The sequence below is a fragment of the Carcharhinus amblyrhynchos genome, chromosome 9 (genome assembly GCF_965287045.1).
Source record: "Carcharhinus amblyrhynchos chromosome 9, sCarAmb.v2.hapA, whole genome shotgun sequence".
NCBI lineage: Eukaryota > Metazoa > Chordata > Chondrichthyes > Carcharhiniformes > Carcharhinidae > Carcharhinus > Carcharhinus amblyrhynchos.
In genome coordinates, this window is record NC_137332.1 from 10,256,787 (window position 1) to 10,284,163 (window position 27,377).

The 27,377-nt window shown below is 40.1% G+C and overlaps 2 protein-coding genes across 15 annotated transcripts in view; one reads left to right on the forward strand and one right to left on the reverse strand.

Moving 5' to 3' along the window:
- Positions 1–11,737, forward strand: part of fubp1 (far upstream element (FUSE) binding protein 1) — a 42,035-nt gene extending 30,298 nt beyond the window's left edge. For 3 of the 8 annotated variants that reach the window (XM_080195141.1, XM_080195142.1, XM_080195143.1), the window contains one exon: positions 18–11,737. In XM_080195141.1, the coding sequence (XP_080051267.1) occupies positions 18–26 (9 nt within the window). In that variant the 3' untranslated portion in view covers positions 27–11,737. The remainder of the gene's footprint in view (positions 1–17) is intronic. The other 5 variants (XR_013887830.1, XR_013887829.1, XR_013887828.1 and 2 more) reach the window with 5 other exon arrangements.
- Positions 11,738–12,583: 846 nt separating this feature from the next.
- The window catches only part of nexn (nexilin (F actin binding protein)), a 65,998-nt gene continuing 51,204 nt past the window's right edge, over positions 12,584–27,377 (reverse strand). For 5 of the 7 annotated variants that reach the window (XM_080195151.1, XM_080195145.1, XM_080195150.1 and 2 more), the window contains 6 exons: positions 26,523–26,591; positions 25,204–25,407; positions 24,184–24,405; positions 16,834–17,022; positions 13,488–13,851; positions 12,584–13,339 (listed from right to left, as the gene is read on the reverse strand). In XM_080195151.1, coding sequence (XP_080051277.1) covers positions 13,326–13,339; positions 13,488–13,851; positions 16,834–17,022; positions 24,184–24,405; positions 25,204–25,407; positions 26,523–26,591 — 1,062 coding nt within the window. In that variant the 3' untranslated portion in view covers positions 12,584–13,325. Of the gene's footprint in view, positions 13,340–13,476; positions 13,852–16,833; positions 17,023–24,183; positions 24,406–25,203; positions 25,408–26,522; positions 26,592–27,377 lie in introns of those variants that run through there. The other 2 variants (XM_080195146.1, XM_080195147.1) reach the window with 2 other exon arrangements.

The window sequence follows — 27,377 nt, forward strand, 5'->3', positions numbered from 1 at the left end:
GTATTTCTTCTGTGCAGGCCCAGTAATGTGAAGTGGAGATATTTGCGTCATTTGGGGAAAAGCCTTTGTAAAATTTATGGATACAGACGCCTTGATGAAGATCTTAATTTTGTTTTTGGTTTAAGAAAAATAGTGTTTGTTGCTATTGTCATACTTAAGAGGTAGCGAACTTGATAACCATTATTTTGTGTAGAATTGCAAATTTGGTTTGCTTTTAGTGGAACACAATAGTTTGAACATTCCAGCATTTGTATTTTCAATTTCTATTCAGTCACTATAGTGACATGTGCTTCTGTTGTAAAATGTATTAATTTCATTGTATACTGTTCACTTTTAAAAATGCTTGTTTTGTGCTTGACAATAAATAATATGAAAACCCTTGTTTGTGGGTAAGTTGGATCTATGGGTAAATGCGTAGTACTGTGTGTTGTACCTAGTGAATTGTAACCTGGTATGACAACAGATTTGCGTTATGGAATTTTCTGTTGGGTCAAACTGAGACTTTAAATGTGCATAATTTCAATTCAGATCCAAATAGCTGATATAGTCCAGGTTCCTGAAGCCATCGTGACTGCAATTTAGCTCATCAGTAATGATGCATAATGCAAAGCAGTATATCTTTTGCATAATCTTTCTATAGCAAAGCATATGGACGTGAAATGCTATTTAATCTTGTGGCTGGCATCCTTAGCTTTTGTTTGCAATTTTATTCTGATGGTCTGTGACAGACTTATTGGAAGGCATTTTGTCAATTTGTTTTTATGGTCTGCAATTCTTGCCATGTAAAATAGTGCCCCATAACTTTTTTTTCTGACAGAAGGAGTTTAGGAAAGCTGATGGTAAGGTATTAATCAAAGTACCATTAACGATTAAGTAGTTCCTCAAATTGACAATGGAATTGTTTTTCTAATGCATTATTGACCTGCTTTAGATGCATTATTTTTCACGTTATTTAGTTGGAATTTGCCATTTTAAAACCTCGAAAGATTACCTGAATTGCTTCTGCATATTTTTCCCTCTATTTGAAAGTGATTGTTTCTGTGCAAATTAGATCTTTTCTCCCCCATGTTAGCACTTGAATATTCTGATAGTTGCTCAGTTTAATTATGCAAAAGACGAATGCAATTGCAGTCTCTGTTTGCCACTGTATTTATTGAAGTACAGGTGTGTTCCAGCCAATATAATACTAGCTCTGTAAGGGTAACCTGGCGTATGCTATGCACCATCCTTGATTCTGTTCCTTCAAGGAGCTTTGCACTGTAAGTACACTAAACCGTGTGACTGAAATAGAAATGACTTACTGCGCAGTAACACTTGAACTTGTTTTTGCCCGTGTCTTTATTTCTCAATATATACATTGAAATTTGATTAACAGTGCAGAAATTAATGTGTCCTGATCTACTACTTAGAATGTAATACTTGTAGAAATTAAACTAATCACCTGCCAGTTTTGCTGATTTTACAAACCTTTTATTGTGGGTAAGTATTTCCTAAATTGTAGTAAATAATGTTTGAGGAATGCAGAATGGAAAGGTATTTTAGGTGATATTGTGATAGATTTTGTTTTAGATTTACTTAAACCATTTGGAATTTTGTTAGGTTGAAGGTAGGTAGGCCAGGAGTGTGTTGTATTTCAACTGCCTTGATGTTCAACTTAATAAATGAACGTGAATAAATCTGCTGTTTATGTTGATGCTTAGAATGGTGGAAATTATTTCAGGTTTTTTAATGAGCGCGTTATGTTTCAGTAGCAAAGTTGTCTTCTTGCTGTGAATTTTATTAGAAATGGCTAACTGAAGTTGTAAACCGAGTAAACTTTTTGGGCGCTGCCTTTATTTTTGCTAGGCGTGAGAATGGAGCGATGCAGTTTTTGTCATGGATACCATTGTTCTGAGCAGACACCTGAAATTAAGAAAAACGACTTGTCTAATAAACATCTATGTGCTGTTTTGAATGCTTTTTGATTGATTCAAGTGGAAGAAAATAATTCCTATCTGATATTTGAAAGAGTGAATTATTGCTCTGTTCGTATGATGTGCATTTAGATAGTATCCGTTACTGTAACTTAGCTTCACAGATGGCACACATTCACAGAATCGAATTTTGCAGGCATTAATGAAAGCCTTCTGTCTCTGGAAAGCTACAAAAAAAGAGTGCTCAGTAGTCCAGGTGTTGCGGACTGCTTGTTTTTAGATGTGGAGAGCCGAATGAGTACTATGACCGAGAACCACAAGACATCTGCAGGTTAAATCTCAATGTTAGTCTTATTCATGTATGAAAATCTTTGCTGAAGTCTAATGTTAAGAATCTAGACTGAAAGTTTTTGAATTCTATTGTGCCGAAAATGCGGGAAGAGAATTGTGAACTTCTATAGAGTAAATGCTGTAAGTTTTGAAGTGGTTAGTCCATATATCTTGTTATTTTCTAATGCAGATTTTGAATTCAATGTTGTTAATTGGAGAGATTTTTTAAAAAACAAATGATCTCCATACTTCATTTACAACCATATGCACCACTGTCTTTTTATTTAGGCATATTTATTGAAACAGGGAAGCATTTAAAATATTTTTCCCCATATCTCATTCAAATTTACACTTCACCCTTTTTTGCTATCTCTAATAGAGACTATTCACAGTTGCAACAATGGAGAACAGTACAACAATCATTTTCCCGTTTTCATTGCTGTCCTTGTCCATTTCAGGTCCTTTTGTCACATAGTCAAACTGACAATCTCAGCTCAACTTAATTTTAGAAGTGTGCCCAACAATAAACTTTTACAATGGGCAGATTACGTTGTCTTGCTGTGGATTTCATTGAACACCCCAAGAAGCTTTAAACATTTAACAACAAGGATTCGTAAGCTGATGTCTTGTGTTACATGGAGAGTTTAACGTTGACAAAAACTCATGGTGAGTAATCACACCTGACCAAAAAGCGTATGACCACTGAATGATGTAACCTCTATATATTAAAGACAAATCTGAATCCTAAAAAAAGACATGCATTCATAGAAGACTGGCCAGAAGGCCTTTTCTATAATTAAATGCTCCATTGGTCTTAGTGGGTTTGTTGACTCAAACTGCTTTGATCAGCCTTGCTGCTCTCGTGGTTATGAAAGAGATTGAGAAGTCAGTTTTCCTTTCTGTTTTTCTCCATTTTGTCTTTCCTGACAAGGGAGATTCATACTTGGGTGAAGTTCCAGGATGCTGGTGGCTGATGTTGTTCCCAAGAAATCATTGTTCATTAATGACCTAGGGTGCCTTGTCTGCAGGTTGGTCCACAGTTGGGGTGGGAATCATTGAAACCAAGCTCAATAATGTTCCCATTCACGTTTTCAGCAAGAGGCACTTAGCTGCAGTTACGAACAGGGAACATTTTTCTTCCTTGTCTTAACTTTCAACACCACAACTCAGTCCCCTACCAAGTCCACCCCAGATGTCCCAGAATGCAGTCGTGGAACTGCCATCCTACTAATACACCTTGGTTGGCTTTGGCTCTGTATGGTCCTATAGGTCATGAACCCGCTTAAGCATCAAAGCCGATAAGAAAATGAACAAATATCCAAATTATGAGGGCAGATTTATGAGTGGCCAGTTACAGCTTTGATGTATTATATATAATTCACTGAGTATAATGGTAGAAAGTGCTTTTAGCAATTGGAACCAGATCAGTTGTAACTTAGGATATATTTTGTTCATATCTTTCTAACACTGAACAGAAAATGATTTTTTTTTTAATTGGTGCATGTTTAAATAGCCCATCTGAAGTAAATTGCAGTTGATTCTTTGAGGGAGAATTTTATTGAAATTCTGTTTAATATGTTGTGACTTTTTTCATTGTCGTTACCCAGAACAGTTTGCCTCAAAAGTTTTGTAGGTTTTGACTTCTAGATATCTGTGCATTAACTTGAAATCCAAATGCCTCTTAATGTTCGGGGTGACTTAGAGAATGTGTCTTACTTGGGGTTAATGAATTCTGAAGTTGTATTCTTGTCTCACTGCAGGCTGGTGTGCTTACTAATTCTGTTATAGACCCTACGATGAAGTAAAAGATTTAAAATTCTGGGAATAAAAATGGGAAGACCATAGGAATAAAGTTGAATGCACTTAATGGGGCTGATTTTAAATGTTTGGATATGCTGGTTGATTTTCAATTTTAAACTGATGAATTATTAAAATATTCACCCTAAGGATGGCCACTCACTATTATTCGTGTGGATATCCTGGTCTGCAGTAAGATGGAGGATTCTGTCATTCCAATGTATTTCCTGGTCTCTATCCTTCAGGATCCCAATTATTCCAGATTGGTTTGTAGGTTGCATTTCCCTTCATTGAAAACAATATCTAAGTATTGTAGAAATTTACAGCATTGGAGACCATTCATCCTATTGTTACATGGGATAAAGTATTAATTTGAGTTGAATTTAATTTATTTCCAGAAATTTATATTTTTCTCCTAATTCTAGTCCAAACATTTTATACCTGCAGTGCCAAAATGCTCTTTGAACATTGTGGCTATGTGATTTCTATACTGAGGAATCCATTTATGACTGGTTTCGCTGGGATTAAATTCGAACTTGTGCTACAGCTAAAAATGAAATCTATGTTTCGACCAAATATTGGAGTTTATGTTTCTTATTTGAAAACTTCAGATTGACCGTATTTTAAGGTTCTTAATTATTGATTTGTGTTGTTTGTTTTGCTGTCAGTGTGTGCATAACAGAAAAATACTTGCATAAATGTACCTGCATTGCTGCAGCTTTTGTTTTAAAACTTTGGTCTGAAGCAGATTTAAGATAAACTGCATGTTTAGTCATGGCTTAATGTCTGAAAATGGTATCATGGTGCAGTCCAGAAGTTTGAATTTAGTAACAATGTATAAGCAATTGCTATCACTAATTTAACATGGCTGAACAACTGGGAATTTGAGAGTGCTTGAAGTGGTGTATTATATGGGTTCCAAGGGACACCCAAAAGAAGTGGGTAGATGAAGCAGTCCTTTTCCTTAATTCAGCCAATGTATAGCAAAGCAAAGTCTTCTGCCTGTAGTGTGACAGTAATGAGTTAAATATTGGCCTGAGTTAATCACTCAGTATTCTTGTGCAGCAGGTTTGTTTCATCAGCTTTGCCAGAGCTTTTCAATGTCAAGTTGATACAAATTTGGTTTTCAGTACAGGACAGCTTGTGCTGTATAGACATGAAACACTTAATTGAGTGAATTATCTTTGCATCTTGGCCTGGAGCTCGAGTGATATGATGGTTCTGCAACTTGACTTTTGAAACTTACACTTGGGTAGCAAACAGATCTCCACTCTTCAACTTGTTAGAAAATGAGTGTGCTAATGAATAGAGAAGATGGGATTATTTACAAATCAATTCACTATCTGTAAAATTTTTATGATCCCACATATTCTTCTTTCCTCTCCCAAAATCACTAACTTGGGGATTCTTCAGGTGCCCGTTACCTTCTCTCTAAGAACCCATTCTTCATGTCGGCATTGATGGTAAGCCAAGTTATTGGAACAGTGGAATACAACTGAGATTGTGCAATGCTGTCCAGACACCTGGACAACACAAACTGCGATGAATGTTGTCTTTATCTGTCCCTTCATTTACATAACCGATGGTGGTGATACTCATTATGTAGCACAGTCTATCGCTGTCCCTGATTGAAATTGGCCAATTCGACTGACAACTTACTGGCCTGTATGACCTAAGAGCCTAGTGCTGTGGATTTGCTAATTGCGATAGCTGAAGTGCAATTGTATCTTCAGCACTTATAAATTAACTTTTCTAATGTAAATATCCTCAATCCAAAGGCTGAAATTTTATGTTGAATTCCCCTTATAAAGCATTCACTGTCCATACTGTCATCGTTGCTGGATTCTGCAATCAAATTTCAACTTTTGGCTTTGTTACTTAAGAAATATTTTTCAGTCCTTTTAGCCTTTTGAGGTGAATTGCCAAGTACCAAATGCCTCTATTATGCATTTGTCAAATTTCAACATGTAATTTATTTTCAACTAGTTTTCATTCCATGAATGAAATGTGTAATCAGCAGAAGTTTTAAGTAATGCCCAGCAATTGGGCTATAGCAACTTTTATTTGTATCGTGCCATAAACGTTTCTGAGAGAGGGACTGGTACTGGCAATATTGGAAGAGTTCTGGAAATTAATCAATTGCTCCTATTTCTTATGTTCTTATGTTCTTAAAACAAGGCTTTGAGAAATTTTATAAAGTTAGGGAGCAACGTAAAACTGGAGGATTAGGAGTTAGAGTGGGGCCAAGTTAGCTGGCAATTGCATTGAATCATTCCAATTAGATGATGATCTGGAAACTCAGAATAAACACAATCTTACAGACTTGAAACACTTTGCTTTGACTATAACATTTAGCTCCAAGGCACTGGACTCATCTATGTAATATAGGAAATGTTCTATTGTGATATTGCTTCACAGTAGTTTTACATTTTCTTTCCCTTTTTTCACCACTACTCCCCACCCCATACCTCCTTTCAAAACATCCCTTACAATCATGGCAAATTTTTCAAGTCCATGTTGATAGGAATGCTGATCTGGAGAAGTTTGATTACTTGCTTACCTGTGCATTTAGCTTTAGTAGAAAAGTGTGCATATCTTTCTGTCAATTCATGTTGGGTACTTTATTCAATAGTGCTCTGTTTAAGCATAACCATTTACTTCATGATTTTGCTGATAAACTGCATTTGTATCTGTAGGTCTGGCTTACACATTACAGGGAGATGATTTTGATATTCTAGGATTTGTGTTAATCTAATGCAGAGAATGTTTTCCTTGCACTGTCCATGAGACCTGATTCTGCATCTTTACTGCCCTGATTGGTTCAGTGAATGATGAGTGATGTGCTTATGGCAAAGAAGCCTGTTTTTGCAATCACAACTAACTGAGAGGCTTCCAACTTGTGTTCTACGTTGTAACTGGAATTGAGTGGTGAGGGTGGGGACTAGTTAAAATGATAACGTTTTCACGTGCTCCAAAGGAAAGTCGCACTTCTTTGTAATTCTGTTTTGGGTTGATGAAGGTGCAATGTTTTCAACTGTTAATGCATTTGCCTATTGCTGGTGGAGTTTATGATTTAAAGTCATGATGTAGCTGTAAACAGTTATGTGCAGCTAAATGCTTAGATTTGATTCATACACACGTGCCACTCCACCTTTTCCCCCTAGGCCTGATGGATACCAAAATTCAAATGATTGTGAACAATGTGATAAAATGAGAGTAATGATTGATCAGGGATATTTCTCTTGATTACTGTTCTGTAGGGTGGTGGTCACATTTCATACCGTATAGGATTATTTTTCTGTTCATTTTTAAATTTAGGCTTTTATTCTTTGTCAGATTATAGACCTAAGCACTTCTGACAGTGTGACCTTGCAGACAAAATCCAGGCCAAATTGAATTAGTCATGACAAAATCTTCACCGGGATTACACGTGCCTGTTCAAAAGTTTGGATGATCCAGACTCCTTAACATTGGTCAGCAGCAGTCTCGGATCCCAAGGTGAGGATGACCGTCACCTCCCACAGTCTAATTCTATATCAGAATTGTTGCATATATGTTGGCGGCTCTGGATATCTGCCTTAGACTGCCACTAATTCAAAATTGATTTGTAGTGCATGTGGAATTTCTACTCTGCCAGAGCTCTCATTTTCTGCATTTACACAGGTGACTGTGCCTCAGTTAAATCTCACTTTTCAGATTTAATGCCTATAAGACCAAAGTACCTTTACAAACTTTACTTTTTATTCCATGATTACTAGAATATTATTCTGAAATCATGAATGTTTATGTTCCTTAAGTTGTGATGCTTGGACAGATTTTACCTTTTTGGGGTAATTGTATTTATTTGCAATATACAGTTACGTTAGAAGGGTTGCCAACATGAAAGAAATGTCCAATAAAAATTTGTTCCCATGTTTCTAGTATTACTGCTCTTAATCTTCTGGGGCAGTTGAGTTGTGTACTCTGTGCTAACCCTGCCTCTCCCCTTCCTCTTAACAACTTCCAGCAGTGCTTTTGCACTTAACCTTGTAGATTTGCACACCTTTAATGATGGTAATTGATGCACCTTTTTTCCCTCCCCTTCAACTTCCACCCCCACGAGGGCACTAAAAGTTAAGCTGAGGTAGTAGTTTAATCCGTAGTTTAATTGGGAGCCTATTACACTTTCTGGTACACAGTAATGCCGCTTGTTTTGAAACCCTTTTGGTCAGTCAATTCCTGAGAATGCACTAACGTGTATGTATATATATATATATATGTATGAAAAATGTAAGTTAATTGGAATATTTTATCTGTTTACACTTTCAAGTTCTGCAAAGTATGTTAGGGAATTTGTAACTGTACTGCTGTATGAAGCATGCTTATTTTAATGTCTGGACTGGAGATGTACACTCAGCTTTGGTTTGGTCAGAAAAGTTTGTTGAAGGGTCAGAGCCTATATTTTGGTTTCTTTGCAGTGCACTTCCCCAGTCTATCATACTTTAAAATAAACATTTATTGGGTGGGGAGGGGTGGTAATGTTCAGTGTAGTTCAGCGTAGCTTGTAACTCCTGCATCTTGTGTAGCAAAGGATAATCTGAATCAATTTACCTACTTTTTATATAGTAATGAAGCATAAAGGAAAATGCTGTTTGAATAGTGCAGATGTTGACGGTTTATTAAACTTTGCAGTCAGTAACTGAAGCATGCCTTATTTATTTTAGGCAATTAGATAGCAAGAATTTTTTTTGAAGACATGCCGCAGAATATAATTACCTCTATTAAGAATCGAATTTTGTTTAATGAGAAAACCATCCTCACCTTTTAAACAAAAATTCCAGAAAGCGGGTCTTTTTCAGCTTGCATTGCTACTATCCACCAAAATATTAGTAATACTGACTTTATAACGAAGTGTTTCAAAATGGAGGCTGTTGGTATAGTTTTCTTGTACCATGTGAAGTCGCAGCTCATCGCAAATGAAGTGCAATTTTTATACTTCACAGTGCCACCCAGACCTTGAACCTTAAGTTCTGCTGCAGTACACTAAAGGTAAGCAAGAATGAAGGCATATTGTTTCAGGGTTTAAAAAGATCTTGGATCAGTCAATGGCCCTCTTTTATGTATGCGTTATTTTAATGAAACTCAACATTCCTTCACCAAAGTATGGAATTAAATGTTAGTCTGATCAGCCAAATGTTCGATACTTTGTTTTTCCAGATAAAAGTCAAATGACTAAAACAAAAAAAAACTCAACAGCTGTAAATCTGAATTTTAAAAAATGTCAGAAGGTCAGCCAGTGCCTGAAAAAAAGACAGGTTAAAGCTTTGGGCCTACACCTGAAGGGTTAACCTGTCTTTCCAGGTGCTTTCAGCTTTGTGATTGATTTTTAGCTTTCTCTGTGAATACAACCATCCTCTTTGTGGATGTTGGGTGGGCCAGATTTAATACTTAAGATCATTATTAGTTTTCAGCAGAAACTACAGCAGCATTAGTTTTGATGGAAAGTTATTTTTGGATATCGTGCACAGTTTAACTGTTCCAACGAATGTTTATTTAGATTTCTGTTCATATTAGATATCTGATGTTCTATCATTCTTAGTCAAGTTTAAATGTATATGGCTATGATGTGAATCAGTTGTTGTGCAGACACTTTTGTTGGATAAATAGTTAGAATCCTACCGTATAGCTATTCATGCACTATAGGGAAAGAAAAGAGCTGTCCTGTTTGTACTTGTAGGATAAACTGTAGGTTGTGTTGGCAAGGATTGGTTCACATTGTCTTATTTTAACCCTCTTGTCATTCTGGTTGATGAAGGTCCTTGTTTAATTAACCTAATGCAGCAGTGCACTCTTTCAAAAAGAAAGATTTTAATGCGACCAAATAAAGATCAAACCTTTAAGCATAACAACAATGAAAGAATGCTTACAGCTCTTGCTGATACATCAGCACAAGAGCTAGATAGTTGGCTCTTCATGTTCATGTCCTGGGAGGCCGTTTTTGGGAAATAACCAGGGAAGAGGGTTAAAATATCTGCAATAAATTGCACTGCTCTAACTTCAGGTAGATAATTGCATCTTAAGGCGATGGGGTGTGATATTATTTTTGGTATGGGATTTTAATGCTGAATTATTGTGTTTGGCGGTTTTGACATCTGTTTCTTGTTTTAAAATGCATAAAATATCTCGCTTTGAGATGCATTTAGAATTCCAAGTGTTCATTGAGCTATAATTCCATCTTTAGTGCAATTTGTATGTTTTTTTTAAAGAGTAAATCTTGCAATGATAAAGATTTGTCTTTTAATCAGAAAATCTTAGGGTTTCTTTGCAAATAGCCAACCTTCTTACCTCTTGGCAATTTTCTTTTCAAAGTATTCAAAAGGTGGTCCCTCGTTCTTGTACAGTGCTGAAGAGCTAGCTGCCAGCACCCGATTCATAGGTCATAGGATCAGGTCCTGAGATAGTTTCTACCCCTATGGAGGACTCCTTTGCGTTCATCCTATTGAACTGATGAACATAAACCATACAAGGGCTCTCTGTATAAGGTAAATCTTTTTGAGGGAAACGTAGCATTCAAGTGCAGGCAATTTGGCTATTTTCCATGAACTGTAATGTCTAGGCCAGGAGCTATGCTGTCCAAATCTTTGGTTTGTGCACTTGTTTTTATTTACCATTTGCATACAAATGTTAAAATTAAGCACACTTCTTTCTGCAGGGTGAAACAATATTGTAAAATGTCATAGCTCAGTCATATTAATCTGATAATTTTGGAGCTTTGCAAATTTTAGATCATTGGTTTAGTATTGCAAGACTCAAATGTTTGCCTTGCAAGGTTTCCCTAGTAAGTCAAGTTTTTTGACTCTTGACATTTAAACAGAAAATCCACAGTTCAAATATAACTTGAATTAACTTGTTAACAATTAACATCTCAAATGTACATGCATCATATATTTGAATAGTGTTGAGGTGCAAAACGTAGTTTAATTTGCCTGATCTCTTGTTTAATGTAACTATGACCCCCGTCACCCGCCCACCCCATTTAAGGGCTAATGATTTCCCTTTTAGTGAGTCTGTCTGTGGATCTTATGTATGTATATACATGCACATTTAGGATGCGATTATTTTACTTTTTTGTTCTAAAATAGTTAGAAGCTCTTCAGAAAAATCTGCAGAAGCGAATGTTTTTTAAAAAAATCTGTACGCAAATTGTGTAGTTACATTTTGTGGGGAGATGCATCAGTTAACCTAATGTAACATGTTAAAGCAGAGACAGAATCTGTGTTAGAATTAATTAGAGGAAAGATACACTTCAGGTTTTGACTGAAAGTTTTTGCTGTTGTCCCTGTTCCATACATTTAATATCAGCACACTGCTAGAATAGGTGTCCTGCATATTTCTTTTGCATGTTTTTTTTTTACACATGGCTTTTTGAGATGGATTAGCTATTATCTCGAAGAAAAAAATTCTTCAGAAAATGTGCATTGCTGGAGAAGACTACTAAGCAGATAAAGGGCTTGCTGTGGTTGGAGAAAGGGATATCATACAGATTTGGAGCTGAAATATAAGGTAACTTCAATCTGACGGAAAAAAGCGGTTTAAGAATGATCCAGATGTATTCATACTCACTTTTTGTTTTTCTGATAATGTAATCAGATTTTAGTGTGAATTAAACTGTTAAGATTTTGAAATTATAAATAAAGTTTGAGGTGCACAAATAATAATGGCTTTCTTTATTACTGTGTCCATCAAATGTGGATTTGGCACTACTTACCAGGGCCAGCAGTTACTGCTCATAACTAGTTAATTTTGAAAAGTGGGAGTGAGCTGGTACAAGACAATCTGCTCAGAGTTGAGGGGAAAAGAAACATTTAGCCAGATTTCTCATTCTAGATTTCATCCAGTGATCCCTGGATGAGTTCAGATTCCATCTGGATGCTCTTTAAATGTGTGTTTTTCAAGCTCTGTGGTGTACCTGCAGAGAGCTTGGGCCAGAGTTCCAGTACTTCTACCCAGCGCTGTTGGAGGAATAATGATATGATGTTCAAGTCGAGATGGTGTATGGCTTGCATGAGAGTGTTTCCATGCACTTGATCCTCATCCTTCCAAGATTTGATGGTGCTGTCCCTTAAAGCTGTGTTATCAGGGCAACACAAGCACTCATGACTCAGTAGGGAAGCCAGAGTTATCCCTATGCTTCACTAGTGCACCCAAGCAGACTCTGAAATGGGTTGCAGATACTACGAAAGGAGAATTGCCTCTTGACTAAAGTATGATGCTTGGTGCAGGGGGAGTGAAAAGATCTCCAAAAGTAGTAATTTAATAAAAATGTTCTGCAACATTTTATTAAACTAGCCGTTACAGAAAAAAATCAAAAGTTCATCTCTGTCGCTGTCTACACTTCCCTGCCGAGTGTGAGCATTGGTGATTACACTGATTCAGGATGAAGCTCTAAAATTTTTGGGTTGTGTTGCTTCTGGAGATGCTGTCAGAACATATCCACGCCACCAAGGTGCAAGTCAGTATGCTGGCATCAGTATTGAAACAGAGCAAGGAAAAGCAGCACATAGTTTTCTTTCAAAGTAAACTTTAAATGGTATCTGAAAATTCAATACAATTGAGCAGGAGTTGAACTGTTTACAAAAAACAAAGTAGATTCCACATGAAGAGCATTTCTGAAGGTCACAGATTGTCCAACATGAAATATGCCATGCCTCTTGGGCCCGTTATTCCGAGTTGCATGAAGGAACATCTTTGTCCGTGGACAATTTATATGTAAGGCTTCATGGTTATTTATAGTGGTTAAATAAGAGCTTTTTTTCTGTATGTATACAACCCAGAGTTGCTTATTGATTATGATCGACAAGTAATTTTCCTGTTGCATTTAATAAAAAAAACCTTTAAAACTCCTGTACGCAAAGTTTACTGGGCTTTCACAATGGACAATTCTAACAAGTTATTTCAAAACTGGCATTTTGCTTAAATTGGGTAACCCTGGATTATAATTTTTAAGAATTTGCAGGTTCACAGATTGGTTCTTAAGTGGACTCCACTGTTAACAATCGTGCAAATATAATAGCATCTGTTAAATAACATCACAAAATAATTTCAAATGATTAAAACTGACCAAATAAAACCAGTATGTAAACATCATGCATTTTTCCTAGGCTATGCGTTAACCGTGAGAGGAATAATGATCAACACTACTGCAATTTTTCCAAGGGTAATAGGATATTTAATTTTTTTTGGCCCCATCAGAGGGGAAAGACGGATGTAGTAAAGGTTGAGGACAGAAAGGAAATTCCAGCAGATTTAGTAGTCATCAGCTAAAAGAGAAGAGAAAATTGAAGAGGTTAGTTGCCATGAAAAAGAGCTGAAAATGGAAGTATAGTTTCTTTTTACTTGGTGTGAGTGTGGGTGAGTTTGCGGATCTCCTACTTCTAGAGAGAGTGCCGTACAAAATTTAATTCTTACTTTCAATGGTGAGAATGCAGGTGCTAGCAGCTGTTCCTCTGGTGTTGACAGCTTTGCACATGTATTCTCCTTCGTCTTCAGGAAAGGTTTCAGGTAGGTAAAGGCAGTAAGTTTCTCCTCTTTCAATGTATTGATAGTCCTCGCAGTCCTGCAACATTTCGCCTTCAAACCACCACGTGACTCCCGGCGTGGGTTCCCCCATGACTTTCACGGTGAACCTCACGGGCTCGCCGTCCACGACCGATGTGTTCTTGAGGGGTTTCTTGAACCATGGAGCGCCGGACCGAATGAGTTCGTCCGTGTCATCCTCACAGGCTGAACCATTAACAATGCTCCCTTCTTCTTCCTCCTCTTCATCCCCTTTCTGCAAACAATTGAGTTCAAAAAAATGCTTCAGCATCTAATGGCAGTACAATCTGATTGTAGTGCAGGCAGAGTAATAGATGTTACTGAAATAGCGAATCTGGAATTCAGACCCATCATGAATTCATTCAGCCTGTAAATGTCTTGAACCATTGGGAGCTATTGATGGAACCTTAACAAAGGCTTCAGTGTTTTCTATATTAAGTTGAAGAAAGTTTCAAGAGGGGGTAGAGTACAGGGTTGAGAGGTAGCTTTGTATCAACATAAGCATGCAGCTATAATGTTTAAAGTTTATTTATTCGTGTAACAAATAGGCTTACATCAACACTGCAGTGAAGTTACTGTGAAAATCCCCCAGTCACCACACTCTGGTGCCTGTTCGGGCACACTGAGGGAGAATTTAGCATGGTCAGTGCACCCAACCAGCATATCTTCTGGACTGTTGGAGGAAACCCACACAGACATAGGGAGAACATGCAAACTCCACACAGACAGTGACCCAAGTTGGGAATCGAACATGGGTCCCCAGCGCTGAGAGGTAGCAGTGCTAACTATAACGTGCTGCTGTGTGGCATGAGTTTGGTGCCTCTATTGCTAACAGTGCTTGTGGGAATGAGAAGGGACCTGTGGGAGAGTGTCAGCCAGGAAGTGGGTTGGAAAGTACAATTGCTAGTAAGCCGAGGGATCAGGGAGAGGTGAGAAGCAGTAGGGACAGTGAGCAGTGGTAAGTAGAAAGAGGGGGCTGCTTTATTTAAGAATTTTCATTTTAAACACATTCATTTGTGTAATAATTTAAGTGTACAATATTTAAATGCAGGATATATTTTTTCCCCACAATTTGGAAATCTTATCTGTTGAACCTTGTTGCATTTAAAGCTGCACTTTTCAGGAAACAGCCACAGTGTTAAAGAGGCAGTGACCATATTAAGAGTGTTGCACTGCATAAGGATGATTTTTCAGGGTAAGATGTTGCACCAAAGACCTGCCTGCACGTTCATGGTTCTATTTTGAACAAAAACAGGAGTTTCTTGTGGCTTCCTCGCAAATATCTAAACCTCAACCAACATCACAAAAATGATTTATCTCATTGTACTGCTTTTTGTGGGAGCTTAATAGTGTACAAATTGAATGCTGCATTTCCTGTTTTTCAAGTTGTGTGCCTCAAAAAATAAGGGCTTTGGGGACATGAGATAAATGGCACTATATAAAATCAATCGTCCTTTTCTCTTTCAAATAACGTAAGTTTGACATTATCGAATCAATGCATCCTGATTTACCCTTGACATTTATTTTCAGTCTCCGGCCATTTCGGGTTTTTCCTTGATTAACCCATCGAGGGTAAAATAGGCCGCTTGGCCCAACTAATGTTTGTCAGTGCACATTCAGCAGCTGACAGGGAAAGAAAATGCCACTGGCTTTGTTTCAAAGGGAATGGGATATAAAAATTGTGAAATCTTGCTTAAAATTACACAGCATTAGCTTGTTTATTTGTTAGTCAAACAAGTAGGCTTACGTTAACACAGCAATGAAGTTATTGTGAAAATCCCCTAGTTGCTCTGGCGCTTGTTCAGGTACACGGAGAGAATTTAGCACAGCCAATACGTGTAACCAGCCCATCTTTCGGACTGTGGAAGGGAATTGGAGCACCCAGAGGAAACCCATGCAAACACGGGGAGAAGGTGCAGACTCCGCACAGACAGTGACCCAAGTCAGGAATTGAACCTGGGTGAGGAAGTAATGCTAATGACTGTGCCATCTTGCCACCCAAGGCAGTCATTGGATCACTCCTCGAATAGTTTTGGTCCCCTCATCAGGAAAGATGTACTGGCAGTGGAGGTATTCCACAGAAGGTTCACTAGGTTGATCTCGGCTGTTGAGTGGATTGGGCCTGTACTCATTGGAGTGACACACACAGGATTCTCATAGGGCTCAACAGTAGCTGTTCAGTGCTTCTTTCCCCTATGGGAGAGTCTAGGACCAGAGGGCATAATTCCAGATTAAGGATTCATCCATTTAAGACGGAAGGAATTTCTTCTTCCAGTGGGAGGTGAATCTGTGGAATTCTTTACCACAGAGGGAGTTGTAGAAGCTGGGTCATTAAGCGTGTTCAAGGCTTGAGGTAGATTTATAATAAATAAGGGAACCTAGGGTTATGGGGTTACAGTGAGAAAATGAAGTTGAGGATTGTCAGGTCAGTCATGATCTAGAATCATAGAATCCCTACAGTGCAGAAGAAATCCATTTGGCCCATTGGGTCTGAACCAACCACAATCCCACCCAGACCTTATTGCCACAACCCCACTTATTTACCCTGCTAATCCCCTGACACTAGGGTCAATTTAGTATAGCCAGTCAACCTAACCCGCACATCTTTGGACTGCGAAGGGAAGCTGGAGCACCCAGAGGAAACCCACGCACACTGGGGGAAGGATGCACAAATTGCACACAGACAGTGACCCAAGCTGGGAATTGAACCTGTGTTCCTGGCGCTTTGAGGCAGTGGTGCTAATTACAGTGCCACCGTGTGACCCAAACAGTTTTGAGTACCACAGCATATTACCTTGTCAGATGTCAGTATCCTAGTAGGAAAAGAATTCGGATTCCTCCCAGTGCCGTCATGGGATTTGAACCCATCTCACCCAAGAATAGCCCTCAGGATTAGCATTCCCATGACATCACTGTACCTCTATCCATTCCCCCACCCCCTTTGAATGGCAGAGCAAATACGATGGGCTGAATGGCCTACCACTGCACCAAATCTTATGCAATTCCCATTACTCAGCATGTAACAAAATCCCCATATTCTATTCTTTTCACCTTGTACTTGCAAAGCTTCCCCTTAAATCCATCTTTACAATTTGCTTCAATTACCCCATGTGGCATCAAGTTTCAGGTTTCACCTGAATTTTCATTTGGTAACATTTTGGAGGATGTATTGACAGAATGCTTGTGTTTCAGAAATTATTTTTAAATAAAAGTTTACCTTTTGCAATGCTGCATCAATTTCTTTCTGCTCAAATTGCATCCGTTGAAGTTTCTGCTCTTCAATTCTTCTCTTTTCCTCATCCTCTCTTGCTTTAGCCATTTGCTCAAAGCGAGCTCGCATATCGACCTTGTGAGTAAATGGAGCATCATCTCTTTTGGCCTCCTTTGTGACCTCTTCTATTTCTTCCTGCAAGTGTAAAATATAATTGAATTCATGTCTTAAGAACTGCAGCTTTGACGGAACCTTTCGGGTAAATGCTCTCATCCCATCTCATGGCTCTTCCACTAAAATGTAAACAAGGAATGAGCGTGGTTTTTAGAATCTTGGTTGAGTTAAGGAAATAGATTTCTGATTGGATTCTTTTTTAGATTGGGGGGAGGAGGGTTCTTCGGGTTAGTTCTAGGACCGCTGTTCTTGAATAATACTTGTGGCCTAGATGTGTCAATGGCGTGCAAATACAAAATTTGCAGTTGAAAGTATTGTGAACAATAAGGAGGATAAAAGTGAGGACGTGATCACAGGGTGGAGTGGATGTACATGTGGCAGTGAAGTACCTTCAAATAAAGGGTAATTCTAAAGAGAGTACAGGAACAGTGACATGGTGAGAGATGTATATGTGTGTATATCATTGACTGCAGCAGGGCAAGTTGAGAAAATGGTTACGAAGACTTCTTGGACCATGAATAAGGGCTTAGAGGGGAAAAAAGGCAAAAAGCTGATAAACCTTTACTAGAAACTAGTTTGACCTCAACTGGAGTATTTTGTCAGCTCTGGGCAGCACACTAGTAGAAGGATGTGACAAAGTTAGAGAGGGTACAGGAAAGATTCAGGAGAATATTTCCAATCTAGAAAAATTTCAATCAGATGTTTTCTAATCTATGAAATTGAAGTATTCAGGATCTTAAGAGATCTGAACATGGTAATAAGAAATATTTCGCATTGGGTGGAAGGATCGAGAAATAGAGGATACCAAATTAAAAAGTGGCTGATGACAGTATTCAGTAAGTGGTTAAGATCTGAAATGCTCTGTCTTGAGAATGTGATGGAGGCAGATTCAGTTGAGGACAAAACAATCACCTTGATGGATACCTTTCCACCAGTTTGAATGTTCATTCCTACCACTACTGGCACATTCAGCTGTGTGTACCATCTACAGGAGGTCATCAGGTGAGTCCTGATGAAGGAGCAGCACTCCGAAAGCTTGTGATTCCAAATAAATCTGTTGGATTTTAACCTGGTGTTGTGAGACTTCTTACTGTGCCCATCCCAGTCCAAAACCAGCATCTCCACATCACGACTACCATCTACATGAAGCACTGCAGCATCTTGCCAAGGTTCCTTTGACCGCACCTCCCAAACCGATGAGCGCTGTCACCTAGAGTTATTTTACACAGAGGGTGGTGAGGGCCTGGAACGCACTGCCAAGCAGGGTGGTGGAGGTGGACACGCTGGGATCGTTTAAGACGTATCTGGATAGTCACATGAGCAGACTGGGAATGGAGGGATGGAGAAGAATGGTCTAGTTGGACCAATGAACGATGCAGGCTTGGAAGGCCAAAGGGCCTGTTTCCTGTGCTGTATTGTTCTTTGTTAGAAGGACAAGGGCAGTGAAAGCTTTGGAGCACAACCACCTTTGACTAACCACCGTCCCCCCACTCCCCTTCTCTAAACTGTACACCATTTTGATTTGGAATTGCATTACAGTTGCTTCATGTCTCAGGGCGAAAGTATCAGGATTTTGACTCAAACAGTTCATCACTACCTTGTCAAGGGCAATTTGGGGGGGAGGGTGTGGGGGATGGAGGTGCTGCTGGCATTACTATATTCCATGAACAAATAATTTTTTAAAAAATTAGGCAATATATAGTTAAACTTTAGCTTCACTGCTTAGTCATATAAATGATTTGGATGTATTGGCCATGGTAAATTACCTCTTAGAACCCAAAGCCGTGTAGGTTACGGGGATGGGGTCTGGGTGGGATGCTTTGTTAGAGTCAGTGCAGATTCCGTGGGCTGAATGGCCTCTTTCTGCTCGCTAGGGATTCTGTGAGGCTGTCAAAGTTCCTATAAGAACATAAAAAGTTGTGCATTCGTCACACCAACTCGATCCTTTTTTTAGAGTTGTGACAAAACTGAGTTTGAAAGCTTTCATTTTCCTCTTCCTGAGGAATGGTGCCATCCAGTGGCAGGGAGTGGGAATTGCTGTGTATCCCACGTCATGATGTGGCGATGCCGGTGTTGGACTGGGGTAAACACAGTAAGAAGTCTCACAACATCAGGTTAAAGTCCAACAGCTTTATTTGGTAACAAATGCCTCTAGCTTTCGGAGCGCTGCTCATTCCAATTATTCTCCTTTGTCGCTTCCTTCCTGCTCCTTCCTCACCTGATGAAGGAGCAGCGCTCCAAAAGCTAGAGGCATTTGTTACCAAATAAAGCTGTTGGACTTTAACCTGATGTTATGAGACTTCTTACTGTGTTTATCCCATGTCAGGCAAAACACACTGTTTCCTATTCACCAAGATCTGGATGTTGGAGCCAGTGTCTACTGGCCTTTTGAAACAAACTGAATAATTTGAAGGTCATGCAAATTCTGGCTACAGTGACTGACAATGACCTGGTATAAAGTGTGATAGATCACCATCTTGCTATTTGAATGCAAGATGATCTATTGCATTGGCTTTCATAGATGTAGTCTTACCAAGAAGGACCTGTTAACTGGCAGCCTCCAGTTATGGATAGGATAGAGGTGGAGAGACTCTTCCCGCTCAGAAAGGATAGTAGGACTAGGGGGCACGGCCTCAAGATAAAGGGGGGGCGGTTTAGAACGGAGTTGAGGAGGAACTTCTTCACTCAAAGGGTGGCGAATCTCTGGAATTCTCTGCCCGCTGAGGTGGTGGAGGCTACCTCGCTAAATATTTTTAAGACGCGGGTTGATGGGTTTTTGATAAGTGAGGGGATTAAGGGTTATGGGGAGAGGGCGGGAATGTGGAACTGAGCCACGACAAATCAGCCATGATCTTACTGAATGGCGGGGCAGGCTTGAGGGGCTAGATGGCCTACTCCTGCTCCTATTTCTTATGTTCTTATGAGACTGTTCTGTATTGTGTTTCAATATTGTTGTCAGCAAATAAAGATTGAATATCAAAATGTGCTTGGCTACCTTCTTGTGTCCTAGCTACCACAAAACCAAAAGCCAACGGAGCCATTCTTTGAACTTAACTGAGGACCCAAAATTTCTGTTTTTCAAAATCATCATTGAACCGATTGTCAGAAACTTAACTCCTTGGATGATCTGTGTTGCTGGATTTTTCAGTGGCGTGAATAAAAGATTTGCATTTCTGTAGCATCTTTCTTGATCTCGATGTCCCAAAAACAATAACAACGTCAACAAAGTACTTTTCAAATGGGCTCACTGTTGTAATGTCAGAATATAAGGTGGCCACTTTGCACACAGCAAGGCCCCACGAACAGCAATGAGGTAGGAGATGATTGAATTTGGTTGAAGGAAATATATTGACCAAGACATGAGTGAACTCTCCTTTTCCAACATGGTGCTGTGGGACCATCTAAGAAGGCACACATCATCATAGACTCCTAACAGTGTAGAAGAGGCCATTCAGTCCATCAAGTCTGCACTGACCCTCTGACAGAGTATCTTATCCAGGCCCCCTCCCTGTAACCCCATGCATTTACCATGGCTAATCCATAGAAACATAGAAGAAAGGAGCAGGAAGTGGCTTTTCAAGCCTGCTCCACCATACGATCATAGCTGATTGTCCAACTCAATAGCCTAATCCTGCTTTTTCCCATAACCTTTGATCCTATTTGCCTCAAGTGCTATATGCATTCAATGTTTTGGCATTGCATGCATTCAATGTTTTGGTATTTAGCATTTTATGGCATCTAATCTACATATCTTTAGACACTAAGGGGCAATTTAGCATGGACAATCCACCTAACCCGCACGTCTTAAGACACAACGGTGCAATTTAACATAGCTAATCCACCTGACCACATCTTTGAACTGTTGGAGGAAAATGGAGCACATGGAGGAAACCCATGCAAACATGAAGAGAACATGCAAATTCCACACAGTCGCCCAAGGCTGGAATCGAATGCGGGTCCCTGGTGCTGTGAGGCAGCAGTGCTAACCACTGTGCTGTTCAAAATCTGTGTGGAACCCAGCGTCTCTGACAGTATAGCACTCCGTCCATCCTGTACTGATGTGCCAGCCTAGTTTTTGAGCTCAAGTGTTTGAGGTGGAGCTCGAGTTCAATGTTCTGACTCAAGCAGAAGCGCTACCCACTAAGTTGCAAACTGCAACTTTAAAATGATGGAATACAGGATATTATTAAACTAGAAAGCGTGCAGAAAAGATTTATTAGGAGGATGGTTTGAGTTTTAAGAAGAGGCTGGATAGGATGGAACTTTTTCCCTGGAGCATTGAAGGTTGAGGGGTAATCTTATAGCGGTCTATACAATAACGAGGGGCATGGACCAGCTAGATAGTCAATATCTTTTCCCAAAGGTAGAGGAGTCTAAAGCTAGAGGGCATAGGTTTAAGGTGAAAGGGGAGAGATACAAAAGGGTCTAGAGGGACAGTTTTTTTTTCACGCAGGTCAGTGTTGGGACCGCAATTGTTTACAATTACGTAGATGATTTGGAGTTGGGGACCAAGTGTCAAAATTCACAGATGTATTGGTGACAGAGGTCACCAGGTCAATTGGTTCACCAGGATGTTGCCTGGTATGGAGGGGAGGTCCTATGAGAAGAGACTGAGGGATTTGGGGTTGTTTTCGCTAGAAAGAAGGCGGCTAAGAGGGGATCTTATTGAAACATATAAGATGATTAGAGGTTTAGATAGGGTGGATAGTGATAGCCTTTTTCCTCGGGTGGAGAAAGCTAGCACGAGGGGGCATGGCTTTAAATTAAGGGGGGGTAGTTATAGGATGGATGTCAGGGGTAGGTTCTTTACCCAGAGGGTGGTGAGGGATTGGAATGCCCTGCCTGCTGCAGTTGTAAATGCGCCTAGTTTGGGGGCATTTAAGAGATCCGTGGATAGATTTATGGATGAAAAGGGATTGGTTTAGGTTAGAGGGTCATTGTTTTTTAACTGGTCGGCGCAACATCGTGGGCCGAAGGGCCCATTCTGTGCTGTAATGTTCTATGTTCTAGAGGATGCTGAAATTCTGCAAAGATATACAGATAGTCTAAGTGAGTGGGCGATGATCTGGCAGATGGAGTACAATGTTGGTATCCATTTTGATAGGAATAACAGCAAAATGAACTATTGTTTAAATGGTAAAAAATTGCAGCATGCTGCTGTGTAGAGGGACCTGGGTGTCCCTCTTGTGCAGGAATCTCAAGGAGTTGGTTTATAGATACAGCAGGTAATTAAGAAGGCAAATGGAATTTTGTCCTTTATTGCTGGAGGGATGGAGTTTAAAAACAGCGAGGTTATGTTGCAGTTGTATCAGGTGCTGGTGAGGCTGCACCTGGAGTACTGTGTACAGTTTTGGTCTCCTTCCTTGAGAAAGGATATACTGGCACTGGAGGGGGTGCAGAGGAGATTCACTAGGTCGATTCTGGAGTTGAGAGGGTTGACTTATGAGGAGAGACTGAGTAGACTGGGCTATACTCATTGGAATTCAGAAGAATGAGGGGACAACTTACAGAAACATATAAGAAGGAAATAGATAAGAAAGAAGCAGGGAAGTTGTTTCCACTGGCGGGTGAAACTAGAATTAGGGGGCATAGCCTCAAAATAAGAGGAAGCAGATTTAGGACTGAGTTGAGGAAGAACTTGTTCACACAAAGGGTTGTGAATCTGTGAAATCTCTGCCCAGTGAAGCAGTTGAGGCTACCTCATTGAATGTTTTTAAGACAAGGTTAGATACATTTTTGAGCAGTAAAGGAATTAAAGGTTATAATGAGCAGGCCAGTAAGTGGAGCTGAGGCCATGGAAAGATCAGCCATATGGGCCAAACGTGAGCAATTTGGATGAGCTTAGTGGTTTAAAAAAAAAGGGTGGCATAGACAAGTTGGGTTGAAGGGCCTGTTTCCATGCTGTAAACTTCTGACTCTACGACTGCTCATGTATAAAAGGGAAGTCCCTTTAAACAGCTCCTTATTCTCTCAAAGTGATGCAATTCCTTAAAAGAATGATACAGTTGCATATCATGTTGGTAAATGTGAGAGCCACCCTCAAAAAGAAAGTGACAGGTTAGTCTGATTATAGTTATGTTAACTGAGGGAAGAGTGTTGGCCGGGACACACAATTCCAAAATCTCAACTGCATGGTGGTGCAGTGGTTAGTGCTGCTGCCTCAGCACCAGGAACCTGGGTTCGATTCCTGGCTTTGGTCACTATCTGTGTGGAGTCTGCACAGTTCTCTCATGTCTGTGTGGGTTTCCTCTGGGTGTTCTGGTTTCTTCCCATCCTCCAAAGATGTGCAGGTTAGGTAGATTGGCCATGCTAAATTTAGCCACAGGCAGGGTTACGAGGATAGAGCGGAGAGTTGGTGCAGACCCCATGGCCCGAATGGCCTCTCTGCATTGTATGGAATCCTGGGATCTTGCCTGGGAACACAGATGAGATCAATCTTTGACATCACATTTTAGGATGCGATCTTTCTGATGCGCAGCAATGTTCCATGACCACAGTGGTGTCCCATTATAAATGAGCTTAATTCCTGGGGTCAGGATGAGCCCAGAATCTCTTCACACAGAGGCAGAAGTGCCACCAAGTTAAGGATATTATTAAACTAGAAAGAGTGCAGAGAAGGTTTACTAGGATGCTACCGGGACTTGATGGTTTGAGTTATAAAGAGAGGCTGGATAGACCGGGACTTTTTTTCTGGAGCGTAGGAGGCTGAGGGGTGATCTTGTAGAGGACTATAAAATAATGAGGGGCATAGATCAGCTAGACAGTCAATATCTTTTCCAAAGGTAGAGGAGTCTAAAATTAGAGGGCATAGGTTTAAAGTGAGAGGGGAGAGATACAAAAGTGTCCAGAGGGGCAATTTTTTCAGATTGAGGGTGGTGAGCGTCTGGAACAATTTGCCAGAGGTAGTAGTCGAGGCAAGTACAGTTTTGTCTTTTAAAAGCTATTTAGAAAGTTACATGGTTATAGAGGGATGTGGGCCAAATGTGGGCAATTGGGATTAGCTTTGGGGTTTAAGAAAAAGGGCAACATGGACAAGTTGGGCCTAAGACCTGTTTCCATGCTGTAAACTCTATGACTATAACTGAGCCAAGAGAGTTGGTGACAAATGGAATTCATTCTGGAACGTCAGGGACAAGACTCTGTGATCGAATCAAATCCATTTTCTACCAAACGCAAGATTACCTCTTTGAATCGCTCAGATTCTCTTTCCTTTATCTCCAGGTCTTCAGCTCTCCTCCTGGCCCTTTCGTCTTCGATCTTCTTCTGTATTTCCTCCTCGGAGAGCTTACCGATCTTTTCAAACTTTGACTTTAGGTTCTTGGCTTGAATGGAGCCTGTTCGTTTTAGCCGAATTAACTCTTCGTACTCTGTGCTCACAACTTCAGTGCTCTCGTTGACTTCATCCTGGAAGAGAGTCAATGGCAGAGATTCAGGAATTGGGCTGGAGATACATGACTGGTTAATATTTATGTTGGTCTTCAATTGTCCACAACCGTGTGGCTTTTGTTTTCCCCCAGGGCTATTTCATGGATAGTTGACCACATTGTGTATGGCTGGAGTCATACATAGGCCGGACTAGTTAAAAATGGCAGGAATTCTTCCTTTAAAGATTAATTATAATCTAATTATTTCTCAATCACTTTTTCTGATCCCAGCCTTTTATTTCCAGATTCTTTGTAAACAGAATTCAAATTCTCAAATTCATATCCTATTTAGTCCAGGGTTCTGGATTATTGGTGGCAGAACTTAGAAGCTGGACTAGGCCTTTTGGCCCTCCAAGCCTGCTCCGCCATTCATTTTGATCATGGCTGATCATTGAATTCAATATCCTGATCCTGCCTTCCTCTCATGTCCCTCGATCTCTTTAGACCTAAGGGGTATGTCTAACACAACTGACAAACCACCATACATTCAACTGAGGGGAAAAATATTCACCATATTCCCAACAAGGCCAATGGGACTCTTGATTTAATAACTCACCCAAAAGCGGCACCTCTGGCAGTGCAGCACTCCCTCAGTTCCGCACCAGGAGCGTCAACTGAGATTTTGTGCCCAAGTTTCATGAGCTGGACTCCAGCTCACGATCTTCTGCTTTGGAAGCGAGCGAGTTTGTGGCTGAATCAGCAGTCGAAGTACGATGTGCCCCTCACCTGCCACTCACCGCGTGCCCATCAACCTCACCGCAAACTTTACTCCACTCACCTCTCCCATTTCCTGTCGCTGTTGTTCAAACTCTTGTTTCTCCTGTTCTAGTTTCTGCCTTCGCTCCTCTTCTGTCCGTCTTTTCTCTTCTTCCATCTTTTGTTTCAAAAGCTCTTCAAAGTTGATTTCCAATTTGCGTGGGCAGAGCACATCATCGGATTCTGAAGATGTTCTTTTGACATCGGTTGACTCATCATCAAATTCCTATTTGGGGAGGTGGCGGGGAGGGTGGTGGGAAAAAGCAATCTTTGTGAAAACATCTTTTCAAATTTGTATTGTTTACTCATTTGAGACACAACCCTTTCCTGCCCTCCAAAAGGCAAACTCTTGTTTGGCATTTCGTGAATGTGGGTGATCTATAATTATTAAGGATCGACTGTTTGATATTCTAAGTGTTTTGAAGTGTTGGACACTGAGAAATATTACCCTCTCCTTCACGATTAGTTATGTTCAGTGACGTACGGTCCTGTAGCCATCAGTGCTGTGAATGGCCATGTAGGTGGTAAGCTTCAGCATCTTACTAGGCTGCAGTAGAGGTACCAAACTCGGGTCTCAAGCAACACAGCGGCACAGTGGTTAGCACTGCTGCCTCTCAGCGCTAGGGACACAGGTTCGATTCCCAGCTTGGGTCACTGTCTGCGTGGAGTTTGCATGCTCTCCCCATGTCTGTGTGGGTTTCCTCCAGGTGCTCTGGTTTCCTCCCACAGTGCAAAAGACATGCCGGTTAGGTGCATTGGCCGAACAGGTGCCAGAGTGTGGCGACTGGGGGTTTTTCACAGTAACTTCATTGCAATGTTAATGTAAGCCTACTTGTGACAAACAAATAAACTTTAAACATACACTTTCCAGTGAGGTAGGACTGGAATTTAAGCAGCAAATGTGATCTCTCGAGGAGGGTGAACCGATATTTGAAGAGGAATGTTCCAATTTCTTTTCGCTTAACTTTTTTTTTGGTCACCCGGGAGATTGGATGGTTGTGGGAGGTCTTTGCGGTTGGATGTATATATTCACAATTCTCCAGCCACCTTCAAGATGTGATGGAATAGCTGATCTTTTTGTTGGCCAATTTTGTAAGGCCAATTCTTGATCACAAATGCCTGCATGAGTTTGCCTTTTACCATCTTTCCCATCCGGACTCTCAGTGGGGACCAGTCTGCAATCGGCATTCACGGCAAACAAAAATCTAGGTGAGGTTTAAACCGTACTAAAAGTGAGGTGTGCCTTATGTGGCAGTGAGATACGCTATAAGGAGGTGCTGGGTTTGATGTTAACATTCTTGCTTACACAGTATTTGTACTTTTTAATAAATTATGCCTTACTTCGTCAGGTCCATAATCATCCTCGTGTGAACTTGCATGCTCCTTCAGAATGCTATCCTGGTCTGGACTCTTAAAAAATAATTAGGACATTGGATAACTCTTAACAGCCGTAAATATCACTTCAATAATGGAACCACTAAAGTCAAAGGAGTTACGTTGGGGCATTATAATAAAAGATAAAACGTTACGTTGGCTTCACTGACTGTAAGCATGAAAATAACTGGTCTCACAATACCATTCCTGAAATGTAGGAAGCATGGCTCAAGTTTGGTCAATAACGTTGCCTCATCGTCCCAGTTAGTCAACTCTCAAGCCTGCTTCATCATTGAATTAAATTTTGATTAACTCTGTTAACACGCTTTGATTCTGAGACCTTTAATACAGTTGTCAATAGAAGACTTCTGGGTTGCCTTTGATGTGAGCTGCCAGTCTCTTTTCAAACACTCTTTGCTTCTCTAATCTACTTTGTCCATTCCCCTCTTAACCTTCCAGATTCAGCTTGGTTCTCAATTGTCTTATCCACCCGAGATTGATCATAAATTCGCTTTTTCTCCTTCATCTTTATCCCTCGTATCGTTCAGGCAGCCCCGGATTTGTTTGCCCTGCCTATCCAGCTTTGTGGGAATATACCGTGTCTTCTGCCCAAAAAGCTACACATTCTCCCAAATAGAAAAGGCAAATGGAATGTTGGCCTTTATTTCAAAGGAAACGGAGTATAACAATAGCAGCGCTTTGCTGTATCTATAAAAGGCATGAGTTAGGCCACACCTGGAATACTGTGAACGGTTTGAGTCCCCTCGTCTAAGGAAAGATATACTGGCATTGGAGGCAGTCCAGTGAAAGTTCAGTAGGTTG